This window comes from Malaclemys terrapin, chromosome 5, assembly GCF_027887155.1.
Source record: "Malaclemys terrapin pileata isolate rMalTer1 chromosome 5, rMalTer1.hap1, whole genome shotgun sequence".
Taxonomy (NCBI): domain Eukaryota; kingdom Metazoa; phylum Chordata; order Testudines; family Emydidae; genus Malaclemys; species Malaclemys terrapin.
The window spans coordinates 63,449,234-63,465,596 of record NC_071509.1 but is presented as its reverse complement, the minus strand read 5'-3'; the positions used below and the strand labels follow the sequence as shown (position 1 = coordinate 63,465,596).

Below are 16,363 nucleotides of genomic sequence, written 5' to 3'. Positions count from 1 at the left end.
AAAGTGCTAGGAGGGAGGGGGAGGAGCAGGGAAGCGCCACGTCTCCGCTCCTGCCCCTCCCTCCCAGAAAGTTCTAAGTGCCACCAATCAGGTGTTTGGTGGTGCTTAGGACTTTCGCGGGGGAGAGGAGGGGAAGGAGCAGGGATGCGGCGTGCTCCGGAGAGGAGGTGGAGCGGGGACGGGAAGAGGCGGGCCTGGAGCATCCCCCGGCAAAGTCGGCGCCTGTTCTTCTCCAGGGAGGCTGCTGCCGTGAAGGTGCTTCCTAGTGTCCTTGCCTGCAGCGGGCTCTACCTTTTGTGAGGTAAGCCAGGGGCAGTTCCCAACCACAGTACAGTACTGTACAGTATATAATGCCTTTTGTCTGCCCCAAAAAATTTCCTTGGAACCTAACCCCCCTGCATTTACATTAAATCTTATGGGAAAATTGGATTCATTTAACATTGTTTCACTTAAAGTTGCATTTTTCAGGAACATAACTACAACGTTAAGTGAGGAATTACTGTACTTGCTTCTTGGTGCTTTAAACTCACACCCTGGCTTTTTTTGCGACAGTTTTTCTGTGTAGACAAGCTCTAAAGCCCAAATGTTCTGAATCTGTGAAGTGCAAAATTAGAGCTTTACTTTACCTTTACTTCTTGCTGTTCTTTGTCTTTTCAGTGTGATGGAACTTAGTGTTCTGTCTGCTTTAGAAGCCTCACAGAATCTGATGTAAAAGGCGGGGGAATGATTCAGTTCAGCTCTTCAGTGGCCAGATGAGTCACAACCAATATTAAAAAAATACAGCTTAGTTTCAACAACTAACTTTGCTAACTTTCAATACTCTAGCTGTTCACAAAATCCAAGTGGGCAGGGCGAATGAAGAGACAGGTGTGAAAGGCAGGCATACTATGACCAATGAGAAATCCAAGGCCCTGGTTTTGCTGATTTGAAGAAATATAGTTTTAAATGTTTTGATGGGATGATATGGAGAAGAGGGGTATAGGTCAGCAAAAAAAAAAAAAAGCCCTAAATTGTAGCTCTCGTTCTTGATAGTCTCACTGTATCTTTAATTCTAAAAGCACTTATATTTTTTAAAAGCTATAAATGAAGTTAATCCTTATGCTGAGATTTCCTATTCTTAATATATGTAGTGCTGTGAGTGTATAAATATAAAACAAAAATATATTAAAAAGCCTACATTAAAAGTATATTAAGGTTGCAAAATCAAGCACTCAAAAGTTAGGAAATGTGAGAAACAATTAACTCCGCCCCTTTCTATGTCTGTATTATGATAGTCTTTCATTACATGATCACGTACAATTTTTTCCACAGGACTCCTGCCTCACTCAGTGCACAGGATGAGTGGTGCTCAGGGAATGAATCAGGTTGTGGAATGAATTAGGCTGTTGTCTGTAGGACACTTGCAGCTGGTAGGAGCAATTGTAGAAAGCATTCTGCTCAGCCCTGGGATGGAGCATGTTAAGTAGCTGTGTGGATGGTGCATGCATAGTCTGATCAACTGCTAGGCAGCTAGGCAGGGGTGAAAGTAACTTAAAGGACTTTTCGGTATGCCGGAGTCCTGAGTGGGCGTGTCCTCAATGGGAAGAGGTGAGGCCTTTCAAGATTTAAAGGCCCTGGGGCTCCGACTGTGGCTGGGAACCCTAGGGCCTTTAAATCACTCTGGAGCTACTCCCAGCTGCAGAGGTGGCTGGGAGCCCCGGGGCTCAGGAGCGAATTAAAGGGCCCAGGGCTCCTGCCGCCGCTACCCCGGGGCGGCAGGGCTCAGGCTAGGGCTGGGGTAGCGGTGGCAGGGCTCTGGTGGTGACTTAAAGGGCCTGGGGCTCTGGCTGCTGCAGGGAGCCCTGGCCCTTTAAATCCCCACCAGAGCCTGGCTCCTGGGGCTCCAGAAGCCGGGCTCGGGTGGGGATTTAAAGGGCCGGGTGCTCCTGCCATTGCGGGGAGCCCCGGGCCCTTTAAATCACCTCCAGAGCCCTGCTGCTGCTGGGGTAGCGGCAGCAGGGCTCCGGCAACGATTTAAAGGGCCAGAGGCTCCGGCCGCTTCAAGGAGCCCCGGGCTCTTTAAAGCGCTGCCGGAGCTCCGGCAGCAGGGCTTGGGCAGCGCTTTAAAGGGCCCGGGTCTCCCCGCAAGGGACAGAGCTCCAGGACATTTAAATCCCCGCCTGAGCCCGGCTGCCGGAGCTCCGGTGGTGATTTAAAGGGCCTGGGGCTCCCCACAGTAGCTGGAGCCCTTGGCCCTTTAAATTACCGCTGGAGAAGCCGGTCCAGTCTGGCATGGCGTACCGGCTCTTGCCGGTATGCCGTACCGTACCAGCTTACTTTCACCTCTGCAGCTAGGGGGATAGAGCTTGCTCAGTGCAGATGGAATAGTCTGAGGCCAGGTCTAAAGTAAAACTTACATTGGTATAACGCTGTTGCTCAGGGGTGTGAAAAATCCACCCCACCCCTCCAAGCAAAGCATTTCTCCTGACCTGACCATGGGTGTGGACAGCGCTGTGTCGACAGGAGAAGCCCTCCCATCGACATAGCTACCGCTTCTCATGGAGGTGGGTTAATTATGCCGACGGGAAAACTCCCATTGGCACTACAGTGTTTTAAGGGTAGACCTGACTTGAGAATTTAGCTGTCAAATTTTAAAAAGCTTCTACGGATCATGTGCAAACTGCAGGTTTTTTTAATAGGCTTATAATTTGGTCTTATTTATGTGGAGTTTCACAAAGCAGCAAAAGGCACATCCCTGACACTAGGGCACTTCCCCTATACCTCACCAAATTCAAGTCCATGTTCCAAAGCATCAGAGTGTTAGAGCTCCTCAGTGAAATGGTTATAAGAATTTTTTGAATGTAGGCAAAACCTGTTTTTCCCTACTTTAAATCTTGGAAATGGCTGGACCGTTTTAGCTGAAACTTTAAAAAAAAATAAAAATAAAAATCAGTCTGAGGCAGACATCTTACACGGAAAATTTCAGCCTAAATGGTTAAAGTTTGACAGAGTATTATAAGCAACTAAAAATAAGGTTCTATAATGGAAAGCAGATAAACTTAACTGTAGGTGGTGCTTCCAGTGCCACCTATTACAATACAAAACTTCTCTGCAGATAAAGTGCCTCTGTACTTGTCTCTTGTAGGCGCTTCTGTATAGGTGAAGTACATACAGATTTACTCTCCTCTACAGGTCCCTGCTGGCAGCAACCAACTCGGAATAACCATGAAGTTCTTCCACAGTCAGTCTCTGTCATTGTCAAAGTCAATTTCAGGCGTCTGTGCTTATTCCTGGGGGTAATCAATAAATCTTGTCATCACCTTCACCTCACACATGAGTGGAGGGGGGAGCACTTCATCATCAAGGAAAAAGCATCTGTACTGCTACAAATAAAAGCAGAAATGTAGCAATCGATCCTCTAAACCGAAGCCTTAAATTTTTAACATCTTAACAAGATGTAAAGTCATGACTCAGGAGGTGTGCATAACGCATACCAATATCCTAACTCCTTTGCAAATTAAAAAAAAAAAAAAAAAAGCTCCATAGGCCTGCAACTTATTTCACGGCAAAATGATGCTTTCAACGAATGCTGTGTGTTCACTGCAGGACACTAGCATATGAATATGACTCGGAGGTTAAAATTAAGTAGTAGCTGGTGCTAAAGGTTTTTGATGATAGTGTTAGGCATTCCTTGGCTAAACCAAATGGGAGTTTGCATTTCTAGGAGGGAAATCCTGAAGCTTCTATATCACTTATATATTGTTAATAAAACATAGTTGTCAGCCCTGGTTTTGTGTGCTGCTGAAATTTTATTACAGTGAGAATTTAAAATTGGAAATGTAGGTTCAAAGCTCAAGATATAGACTAATAAGGGTGAGAGAAGCCTGTGTTTGGGAAGGAAATAATAGTTCTGCATTTTCAAGCTCATCAGTTTAGACATGTAACCCCCTAACTAGAATAAGCGACAATAGTAATACATCCTGTATCTGTTCAGTGGGGTGAAACAGAATTACTCCATGAAATTGAGCTAAGGGTCATCACTTTCAACTTGGCAGTGTTCTAAGCTGTGCAGTTACCTTGCTGGTAATTGTCTAGCACTAATTTTTATTCTTCCTCCCTTGCTTAGGTGTCGACCTACCAAGAAGAGCAGTAAGTCAGCTGCTTGAGGAGAAAGCAACTTGTGTATCTGCTGCAGTGTCTGATGAGTCTGTGGCTGGAGACAGTGGTGTATATGAAGCTTCTGTAAAACAGTAGGTTTAGGGTTACCATATTTAAAAAATAAAAAAGAGGACACTCCATGGGCCCCTGCCCTGCCTCTTTCCCACCCCGGCCCCGCCCCCGCCCCAACTCCGCCCCGTCCGCTTCCCCAAAGTCCCCGCCCTAACTCCCCCTCCTCCCTCCCAGCCATGCGAAAAGGGCTGCCCGAGCGCTACCGGCATCATGGTTTGCCGGGCAGCCTCCAGACCCTGCGCCTCCAGACGGCGCTTCCCCAGCACAGTTGGAGCCCGGGAGGGGAAGTGCCTGGCCAGCAGCTCAGGGTCCGGAGGCAAGGGGGCTGCCCGAAGTCGGAGTGCTTGGGCAGCTCGGCTCTTAAGCCGAAGAGTCAGGGGAGGAGCAGAGCAGCTGGAGCCCGGGAGGGGAAGTGCCCGGCCGGTATTTTCCCGGACATGTTCGGCTTTTTGGCAATTCCCCCCGGACGGGGGTTTGATTACCAAAAAGCCAGACATGTCCGGGAAAAACCGGACGTATGGTAACCCTAAGTAGGTTTAAGAAACCGAGAGACTTTTTGATTGAAATTAGCGCATTTTGGTCCCAGGAGATTTATTTCTGTCCTGCCCATCCACCCATTTGCAGCTTAATTTATAAAGAAAAGTATATTAACAAAATATTTACTTTTTTATAAATTCAGAAACATGCACATTTTAGTGGACCACCAGTGCTACTATAGTTAAGGTTTAGATTTAAATTGTTTTAGTCACCTTAATTTGGCCATGTTGCTCTAATATAGTGTTTTCTATTCCCATTTCTCTTGCTAATTTCCTAAGCAGAAATGTAATATGTAAACTATAGGTTTCTTAGAACAATAAACAAATTTTAGCACAGATGATAGAATTTTAAGAATATTCCAAACAAAAGCAGACTATGGGGAGTCTCTAGGATCTTCATTGTTCACCTCAACTTTTGCAGGTATCTGATATTAAGAGATCTGGGGAGGGAGGTTTGAGGACTTAAGGATGTGTGTTTTAATGAGATGCTTATCTAATATCCCTCTTTTAAATGTTCCAGTAGCAGCCACAATAGCCTTACTTGCTGGGCAAATGAAGGTACATTATGGCAGGGGTTCTCAACCTTTTTCTTTCTGAGTCCCCCTTCTCCCCCTGCCCCCCCAGCATACTGTAAAAACTCCACAGCCCATGTGTGCCATTAGGGGGGCTGGCATTAGGGGGGTAGCAATCAGGGCAACTGCCTGGAACCCCATGCAACGGAGGCCCCCGACAAGCTACATTGCTCGGGCTTTGGCTTCAACCCCAGGTGACGGAGTGCAGGGTCCTGGGCTTCAGCCCCATACTGTGAGGCTTCGGCTTTCTACCCTGGGCCCCAGGGAGTCTAATGCTGCCCTGGACCCCCGGTTGAGAACCACTGCATTATGGTGTCGTAGAGGGAGTGGGGCTTCATTAAGTTCTGGTAAAACTTTCTCAAATCAAAAAGACAAAATAAAACTATTCAGATGAAACCTAGCATAGAAGATCTTGTGAGATTTCTAGCATTCTGAACTAAAATCTTACCAGAACATCTCAGGAGAATCCACACCACTCAGTCCTCATAGACTCATAGACTTTAAGGTCAGAAGGGACCATTATGATCATCTGGTCTGACCCCCTGCATGCTGCAGGCCACAAAACCCTTCCCTGGACTCTGCTGTTGAAGTTCCCAATCCTGTGTTTTAGTGACTTCAATCGGCAGAGACCCTCCTGCTAGTCCTGTCCTAAAGTTGTGGATCTGTACTTCAGCCTGAACTCTGAGGCCTAAGCTAAGCCTATTCCACATCAAATCTTATTGCTACTTCCTTGGTCCCTCTCTAATGCAAAGTTTGGGTGGAATTAGATTTACACAGGTAATTCTCAGCTTGTGATTAAAGTAGGGCAGTTGATTAGTCAGTTAACTCACGTGATTAACTCAAAAAAATTAATTGCAATTAATCACCGTTTTAATCACACTGTTAAACAGTAGAATACCAATTGACATTTAGTAAATATTTTTGGATGTTCTACATTTTCAAATATATTGATTTAAATTACAACACAGAATACACAGTGTATAGTGCTCACTTTTTATATTACTTTTGATTACAAATATTTGCACTGTAAAAATGGCAAACAAAAGAAATAGTATTTTTCAATTCACCTCATACAAGTACTGTAGTGCAATCTCTTTGTCGTGAAAGTGCAACTTACAAATATAGATTTTTTTTTTAACTTAACTGCACGCCATAACAAAACAATGTAAATCGTTAGAGCCTACAAGTCCTCTCAGTCCTACTGCTTATTCAGCCAATCTCTAAGAGAAACAAGTTTGTTTACCTTTATGGGAGATAATGCTCCCTGCTTCTTATTTACAAGGTCACCCTGAAAGTGAGAACAGGCATTCACATGACACTTTTGTAGCCGGCATCACAAGGTATTTACTGCCAGATATGCTAAACATTCATATGCCTCTTCATGCTTCAATCACCATTCCAGAGGACATGCTTCCATTCTGATGATGCTTGTTTTAATAATAAAAAAAAAAAAAAAAAAAAAGTGTTAATTAAATTTCTGACTGAACTCCTTGGAGGAGAATTGAATGTCTCCTTTTCCATGGTTTTGCCCGCATTCTGCCATATATTTTGTGTTACGGTAGTCTCGGATGACGACTCAGCATATGTTGTTCAATTTAAGAATGTTTTCACTGCAGATTTGACCAAACAACAAAGAAGGTTCCAATATCAGATTTCTAAAGATAGCTACAGCACTCGACCCAAGGTTTAAGAATCTGAAGTGCCTTCCAAAATCTGAGAGGGACGAAGGGTGGAGCATGCTTTCAGAAGTCTTAAATGAGCAACACTCTGATGCAGAAACTACAGAACCTGAACCACCAAAAAAGAGAATCAACCTTCTGCTGGTGGCATCTGATTCAGATGATGAAAATGAACATGCATCGGTCCGCACTGCTGTGGATTGTTATCGAGCAGAACCTGTCATCAGCATGGATGCATGTCCTCTGGAATGGTGGTTGAAGTATGAAGGGACATATGAATCTTTAGCATATTTGGCACATAAATATCTTGCAACACTGGCTACAACAATGCCATGCAAACGCCTGTTCTCACTTTCAGGTGACATTGTAAACAAGAAGCAGGCAGCGTTATCTCCTGCAAATGTAAACAAACTTGTTTGTCTGAGCGATTGGCTGAACAAGAAGTAGGACTGAGTGGACTTGTAGGTTCTAAAGTTTTACATTGTTTTATTTTTGAATGCAGTTATTTTTTGTACATAATTCTACATTTGTAAGTTCAACTTTTGTTATAAAGAGATTGCACTACAGTACTTGTATTAGGTGAATTGAAATATACTATTCCTTTTGTTTTTTATAGTGCAAATATTTCTAATAAAAATAAATATAAAGTGAGCACTGTATGCTTTGTATTCTGTGTTGTAATTGAAATCTATATATTTGAAAATGTAGAAAACATCCAAAAATATTTAAATAAATGTATTCTATTTTTGTTTAACAGCGCGATTAGTCATGTGATTAATTGCGATTAATTTTTTCATCACGATTACTTTTTTTTATCACTTGACAGCCCTAGATTATAGTCATGTGCAGTGACTTGTGCTGATGTATATGGCTGTCATGGAGACTATCTGTTGGGTCCCAGTCCATCTTGGTCACAAGAGCATACCTCATGCTGCTTATCACTATTGCAGCAAGCAGAATATGAATAGGCAGGATCTATGGGGATCTTTCCTATCCCTCTAAAAAGCTAAGAATGGTGGGGCAGATGGAAGAGGGAAGAAATCCCCTTCCTGTCTACCATTCACCAAGAGATGGAGGAAGGAAAGAAGAGAAAGACTTCCTTTGTTTCCAGCAACAAAAGGTGGGGAGAAAGAGTGGGTGTTTTTCCTCTCTTTTGCCTACAATCAAGAAGTGATTGGGCAGCTATGAGAAGAAAGAGCTATACATGTAGAATGGAGTCCCAATCACAAACTAATCATGGCATGATGTCTTGACACTGTATTGAATGTGTGCATTGTTCTTTTCATCAGAAAGTGATGTCTTTGGACTGTTATCCAGAAGGTTAGACTAGATAGTCACAATGGTCACTCCTGGCCATAAAATCAATGAATCTCATTAATGCCATGTCCTTCCTCAAACAGCCAATCTGTGTGTGTGTGTGTGTATGTGTGTGTGTGAGAGAGAGAGAGAGAGAGAGAGAAGAGCTAGTGCTCCTAGTACTTGTGAATACAGGTTCTAATTTTTTTCATAGAATCCTCCTCATTGTACAGCGCCCCAACCCCCCAGATAGACTGGACTTGAAATAAGCTCCTGATACCATGTGTGGTCAAATGTTCTTTCATCTCTTTAGTTCCCAGGACATCATTTCTCTATATCCCTGAATCCATCTACTGTGCATAGCTGGTCACCATTATTGCACTCATACCTATTAGTCTGACCACTTTAAACAGCTGGCCTGAGGCCTTTCCTAAGTCAGACACTGAAGTGGCTGGTCTTAAAACCTGTGCCATTGCAGTACAAACACTGAAATTCTTAGTTGCGCTACAGATAAGCGATTCAATTAAATCTGTCTTTTGTGAGGTTTATGGGTTTTTTCTGTATTCTTCTATGATAATTGAAAGTTAACTATGATTTTCTTACCCTTGTATCCAATTATTTACTTATCTGATCTAGACCAAATGAAACTGAAGATGCTGTATATAGTGAAGATGACACGACAATTCTAGAGGCTGCCCAGGTGCAAATAGGACTTAGGTAAGTAATAAGCAAATGGGAAACATCTATTCATATTTAGGGACACTTCTGGCAAAACTGCCTCACATTGTCTTCTTATTTTAACAGATATGACCAAAGCAGTTCAAGTTTTGTGGTAATTGTAATGCAGCTCAGAAATCTTCATGCCTTCTCTGTCCCCTTTGGTTCCAGAGTGTAAGTAAGATAATCATTGAGCAGTAATGCTGAAGTGTACATTGCACGATTTCTGTGATTATGCTTTACTCGTTCCTATTGGAAGGTACTGTCGCTTTAGATACTGTATAATTATATGTTATAGTTATTTAAAAAAGAGTTGGTATTTTTAAGGCTATTTTGAACTGGGTTCACTGATCAATAGGAAGTCAGTGAACGTGAAGGATGTGTGTGACACAATCTTGTTTTTTGGAGTTAATAGTTGTGTCTACCACTGTTATGCCCCCCTAAAATTTATAGTGCAGGAATTTAGAAAGACCGTGAAAATGGAAAGTTGAGATGAGACATGGCTAATGTACAGCAAAAATGCAGAGACACATCATCTCTAACAAGTGATGTTTGAGTGCCTCTCAAAAATTAAGCTCTGCGTTGTGCTGTATAGATAGAAATATCAAAACAATAAAAGTGGAAAAAAGGTTGATGAAAGTGTGGAAAAATGGCTGATGTAGGAAGTAATGAAAGAAACAAGAGGGAGTGTTCTTAGTGAACATAAGAATGGCCATACTGGGTCAGACTAGTGGTCCATCTAGCCCAGTATCCTGTTTTCTGACAGTGACTGATGCCAGATGCTCCAGAGGGAATAAACAAAACAGGGCAGTTATCATGTGATCCAGTTCCTGTCATCCAGTCCCAGCTTCTGGCAGTCAGAGATTTAGGGACACCTAGAGCATGGGATTGCATCCCTGACCATCTTGGCTAACAGCTGTTGATGGACCTTATGGTAGTTAGAGTAGGGAACTGGGATTAAAGATCTCTGAGTTCTACACCTCGATCTGTAAATTAACTTGTTGCATGGCTTTGGACAAACAACTGCTTCAATTTTCCAGGCTGCAAAATAGATACAATAATATTTGACTATCTCAACAGGCTGTTACGAGGCTTAATATGATTAGAGGTAGGATGGTGCCAGTCCATGGAGAGTTGGTATTTTTAAGGCTATTTTGAACTGGGTTCACTGATCAATAGGAAGCCAGTGAACATGAAGGATGTGTGTGACACAATCTTGTTTTTTGGAGTTAATAGTTGTGTCTACCACTATTATGCCCCCCTAAAATTTATAGTGCAGAAATTTAGAAAGACCGTGAAAATGGAAAGTTGAGATGAGACATGGCTAATGTACAGTATGAAGAAGGCTGTCAAAGTTAGAGCATTAAAGATCAAGTGAAGTACAAATATTAACAATGTTCTGAAGATATAGTAAGAAAAATAAGTTGATTCCCAATATTTTTGGCCTTGGGACCAAAGTAAGAGGTTGAAGTCAGAGACCTGGGGCAAAGAATTTTTTACTCCACAAAAAGGACTCAGAGATATACTGTTAGTTTAAAAAATATGAGCTGTTTTCTTCTGATACAAAGCCATAGTTTGTTAGAAGTGAAAGAATTTTTAAAATCCAGTATACTTGTCTGTATTTGTAAGCCGTTTACATTTTTCTTAGCTTGGACAATGACAATCAATGAAGTCAGTTTCACTTTTATTCACTTAGTACTGCCATCTTTGAAACACACCGGAGAATGTGCATTTGTGGAAAAAACACCTGTTTTCATTGGTCCCTTTTTAAAAAAAAATTGTGTTGTGCTGTTGATGGTAGGTTTTATGAAACCTTGTTTTCACAATTTGGAATTTAAGACATTCAGTTGTCAGTGTCCTTTTAAGTCTTCAGAGTATTCAGCAGTAGAAAGCTGACATATCTGTGACCTGATACAGTCAATAAAAGCAGATACTTGGGAATCGTAGTTAGAGGACTTCAATATAGAAGAGAAGTCCAAGGTAGTTGATAGTGAGGTGAAAATGAAGATAGCTAAAGTAAGAAGGTGCGTAAAAGATGAGGGTTAAGGAAAGATCCTTGGTACACTTGATGCATATGTAAAGGCAGGATTCAAATATGGAAACCACACTGTTGGCCAGGGTGTCAATAAGAGTACAGAGACTGTTGAACTTAGGCTACATCTACACGTGGGAGTAGGGGTGTGATTATTAAATACTAGATAATATTAATCTCGGTCAAGTACTGCTTTTCATCTTTCCTAGCTGTTTTCTTTCTCTTTTACTAGTTTTCAATTTTCCTTTTTCTCAGAAATGCATTCCACCATGCTACTGAAGTCACTTCTAAGTGTTTAACTTTTTTCTCTCAATTTTCCAACTCTCTGTCTCTGCTCCAAAAGGATCTTTCAACTTTCTAGGATTTCTTGTTTCCATTAGGATAATGTATCCCACTTTCTGTGACATGATCTTCAGCGTCTCTCACTTAATACTAAAGCAAAGGATTCATTTGGATAGAGTCAGCAATGCCTACCTCATCTGTCATTACCTTCCCAAGGCACAGAAATAACTTTTGGGGAAATGGCTGTGCAAGGGACAGGTGGGAAGTTAAATTTATCAGCCCCCTCTTTCTCCTTTCTCTCAAGTGAATTGTTGCCTGTCCATTTCCCTGGCATGCACTTTTCCTTCAAACCTTGTGATCAGTTTCCCTCCACGGTGGAAGGCTGGCTGCAGTGATTCACTTTTCCCCTCAGCAGCTGGCACGTGTTAAGCATAGTGCACCTGCAGCTGAGCATGAGACAATTACAGGGGTAAAATGTTAAGAAGCCATTAATTTGGGATTTTGTGAATGATCTTAAATTGTAATTGTGCTTGCATACTAGGTGCTATTTGCTACACATGTAAATCATTTTATTTTGTTCCCTTCAGGTATTTTAGGGTAGCAGTACTTCCATCCTCAGTTGACATCAGCTGTCTGTTCCGCACTAAAGTCCATCCTGCTATGGAAACCATTTTATTCAATGAGATATTCAGAGTAGCCATTTCCCAAGAAGCTTTGCAGCAGAAGACATTACATGTAGATGTTTGTTCTGTCAGTAAAACTCGACGGGAAGAATGCCTGGTATGCATTTTTATATTAGCTTTGCTTGGCATGCATTTGTTTGTTTTATTCCCCACTGATGAATATGGCTTCTAGAATTCTGCAACACTCCCAGAAGAATTCAGCACCTCATCTGGGTTGTCTCAATAGCACTGATGATTACATTTCTCTGCAATTCCACATATATACAATACGGTGTTGGATGGAGACCGTTTTAAAAGCTCTGTCTTGCCATGATATTGCACAATGATAAATCGATGTATAGCACACAGATGTAGATCATGAGTCATTTCATCTAAACTTCATTGGAGTTACATCAGTGTAACACTGATGCAAGTCAGAGTAGAATTGGGTCTCCAAAGTATAAAATACAATATGTAAAACAAAGTGATGTGAACTTGTGTTGTAACAAAACACTGCCTGGAATGCAAATCTTTTGTACAACACTGTGTAGACTGCATTAAGGTCCATGTTTTGAGACTAGTATACTTCATTGTAATAATATGTGACATTAACAATCCAGGATACTGTAGACTGGGACATTATCCATTTATTCTGGCTTCTGACATGATTAACTGTGTCATCATCACATAACTAATAACTTGCTTTCATTTACCATTAAGCTTGCCATCATGTAAAAAAGACAAAAGGAAATTTCCCTTCCAGGACACTGTCATGGGGAGAGATCATTGTTTTATTTTGAAGTCTCTCCATATTTTGTATTTGTTATCACTGTCATCACATATTGTTGCCCAGTGGCAGTGGTGATATATATGAGGCACACTGATTAATAATCAAGAACTCTTTAAAATATAAACTGCAAACCATGAACAATGCCTCTAGCTCTGAGTCATCGTCCAAGGAGCCAGTGGACACTGCTCAAAGGAACTCTGCACAGGTATATGAGACAAATAGGGTTCACAAGTAGGCCCCACATTTGTAAAGAACCTCCCCTCGAGCTTTCTCCTCCTGGACTGATGGATGGTTATCGTGGCCAGCGCCAGGAGGAGGTTGATGAGGTGGCCCAGCGACTTTGTGGAGTTATAGTCAGGGAATGCATACAAAAAAAGATGTGGGGGGAAATGCACTGGAACCTCAGCAGGAGGTTTTGGAGGTGCCAGAAGAGGGGCTGCCACTTGGTGCCTTTCAGGTAGATGTGCACCAGGGTCTCCCTCACTGCAGAAGGGACACATGTCAGGGCTGTCAGTGAATTGTGCCAACCAGCCACCCAGACTGACAGCTGTGGAGACTGAAATCCTCTATTTAGCTACAGAACAGAGAACTTAAATCTCCAGGGTATAGCCCTGACAGCAATAGTGCAAATTTCCCCATAGTTCCCAACCAGTAAGCCTCAACCCTCACCTGAAGGTCTCCCTTCCCTGAATAAAAAGGTAGCTTAATCTCCCCTACTATTCGCTCTTATTCTTCTTCGCTGATACTGCCAGGAAGATTCCAATTAGTATTGGTGGTTGTGGGTGATTTTTGTGATGGGCCAACTGCTGAGAAGTGGACTGAGATCGACCAGAATGTCCTCCATAGGGTTGGTATTGTGGCTTTGTCTCTCCAGAACCCAAGATGTGCACTCTGCAGTGGACTCCAATGGTTGTTCATTATTTAATGCTACAGAATACCAGAGAAGCATTTTGGGGGGTTTCAGGGGTCTCATTTTTTGGTAACAGGTAAATGCTTAGCTTGGTATTTTATTTATTTTAAAAAAATATATGCAATATTGAGTAGCTTGCACAGATTTCCATTTGGTCTTTAAACTCTGTTTCATCACTGGAAAAAACAATGCTTTTTGAGCTGTAAAACACTCAGAAATGCTTGTCAAGTTTGTGGTGCCCTTTGTACAATGAAAAATACTGTAGAACAAGAGCTCAGCTCTCATACAGGAAAAATGACCAATTTTAACTTTTTCCTTCCATCTGTCATTCTGTGTAGGCTGGAACTCAGCTCAGCCTTGCAGATTTATCATTTTCTAATGAGACCTATACTCTGTGGTATAATCTGCTGCCCTGCAAGCAAATTCCTGGCAAAAAGAACAAGGAACAAAATGAGGAATCGGTGTTTCTGCCTTACAAGCAATTGTCAGGCTCGTTGGACTTGGTGAGCAGTGTGTGTTGGCTAAGCCAGCGAAAGCAAGAAAAAAGGCATTGACCCCTACTCCCTCACCTCACTTGCACTAATGTTATATGCGCCAAATTGCCGTTCTTATTCGTTGACTTTACTAGGGCCTAGGGTCCCAATCCTGCATGCACTCATGTGCATGCTTAACTTTACTAGTCCCATATGGGGTTGTAAATATTAAGCATGTGCATAAGTGTTTGTAGAATCAGGGCCTAACTATGGGTTGCAGGATTGGGTCCTATGTTTTAATCTCTTCTTCTTCTGACCTTCCTTACATTGTTTTTAAAATAAGAGTCTCCCTAATTTCCCTGTTAGTTAACTTGGTTTCTTATTTTCATGTGTGTATTTTGGAAACAGCTTTGTTTTTTGTTCTTTGTTAAAGGTTAAAATATTTTCATTGCGTTTTAAAAATACTTTTTATGCAAATTGCATCATAATCATTCCAGTGAAAACAAACTTTTCTGCTTTGTGCTTGCATCACAAGAACAGCATGAGACATACGTGATTTTAAAAAATAATCTTTTCTTCCTATTTAGGCGATACTATAATCACCCCTCATTAGAGAAGAAATATACTTCATGGTATCACCCTATTAAAATACTTAAATCTCTTTTTGAATGTTTTCACACAACTAATTAGTATATAGCATGTCTGGAATTCTGATCCCCGGCATAAACTTCCATACTTTGCCTTTTTATTATCACTTAATCACATTTTCCTGGTGTAAGGGAATGCCAGGGAAATGCAACTCTTGTAAGCGTTGTCATTTCTTGCCTAATGTACTGTGTCTAGTTTCATTCTCTTTATTTACGCCATCAGGATGCTGTCTCGGCTCTGCTGGAGAGGACATCTGCTGAGCTGGAAGCGGTAGAGCAAGAGCTGGCGGAAGAGGAGGAGGAGGAGGAGGGGCAGGAGAACAGGGGTGCTGATGAAGACTGGTAAAGCTGTTCTTTACATTGACCCTCATTGTAGGCTTAGGAAAAGTGCTTTACGTGCCAGGAAAAAAAAATCGCTTCCTCTTCAGGGACAATTCATTATCTTCACTTAAGTTTACCAAATATACTGAAAGTTCTAATTCCCCGCCCCCCCCCCACTCCTTCTGTGTAATCCACTCAGTTCTTCCTGACTCACTGACTGTGTCCCAAAATGCCACATCACAAATGTTACTTGTCCCATCTTATTGCAGTCCATAAACTATAATGAGAGATGACTAGGAGTTCGGGTGAGGGGGCTGCTGCATGTCATAGACAGGATATGTGCTGTTTGTTCTTGTTTTGGAGGAGTTGTGAACTTTCTCCATGAGTGGGGACAGGTTCTGTTGCTAAATTACTGTATCTTGTTGTGTATGTTAAGGAACAGTATTTCCCAGTACGCCTTTTCTGTAGTTGTCATACAGAAATGTGTGATCACGTACAGGAAGCTTTAATAAGGCTTTTTCATAGCATTAAATTTTTATTGTGTACATTATCACCAGAGCAGCATGGTGCTATCAAATTTAGTGAGCTTTGTTAAAATGTTCTCGAAGGTGAATTATAACAGAGCTTTCTGTTTTTTCTTGGAGCATATAATTAAAAATGCATTCACATGAGTAATTTGGAAGCATTTGGTGATACTATAATCATCCTGTTCTTATCAAGATAACGTATTGATAACAATATGCCTCTTGTACAAGGTGCAGGATTTAGGCAATTCAGTACTTTTCTCCTGTGGGTCTTGTCAATTCAAGGGTAACTTGGGTTATTTTTGTTCTTGCAGGTTAGAAATGCTAGCAGAGGCATCTGATGAAATTGTGGATGAAAAGGAGGATGGAGTTAAATTGGAAGAGGAAGGCGGATATACAGATAACTTGAGATTATGCACTGATACAGCAAAGACAGATGAAAACAAGGGTGGGAAAGAAAGTGACCACGCTGATGCCCCTGGCAATCAGTTAGCTGCTGTAGTCCCAACACTGGTGAATATTTTAGATTGTGCTTCCCTAAAGCATACTGCATGTTTGAAGACACCACTTAGTCTTATGAAATATTTATTTGCTTCTTTCCCTTAGCGTATGCCATAATAGTATATCGGGTTTGAAAGCTTAAAGATTACCATGACATTTATTATAGCAATTGTTTGTATAGTAAGTTTGAGCAAAATCAGATTGGTCATTTT

At 41.7% G+C, this 16,363-nt stretch overlaps 1 protein-coding gene across 2 annotated transcripts in view; it reads left to right on the top strand.

The window, feature by feature from the left end:
- Positions 1-16,363, top strand: part of WWC2 (WW and C2 domain containing 2) — a 159,085-nt gene that overhangs the window by 120,516 nt on the left and 22,206 nt on the right. For both annotated transcript variants that reach the window (XM_054030334.1, XM_054030335.1), the window contains 7 exons: positions 4,106-4,229; positions 8,929-9,009; positions 9,097-9,183; positions 11,911-12,103; positions 14,024-14,188; positions 15,029-15,147; positions 15,965-16,163. In XM_054030334.1, coding sequence (XP_053886309.1) covers positions 4,106-4,229; positions 8,929-9,009; positions 9,097-9,183; positions 11,911-12,103; positions 14,024-14,188; positions 15,029-15,147; positions 15,965-16,163 — 968 coding nt within the window. The remainder of the gene's footprint in view (positions 1-4,105; positions 4,230-8,928; positions 9,010-9,096; positions 9,184-11,910; positions 12,104-14,023; positions 14,189-15,028; positions 15,148-15,964; positions 16,164-16,363) is intronic.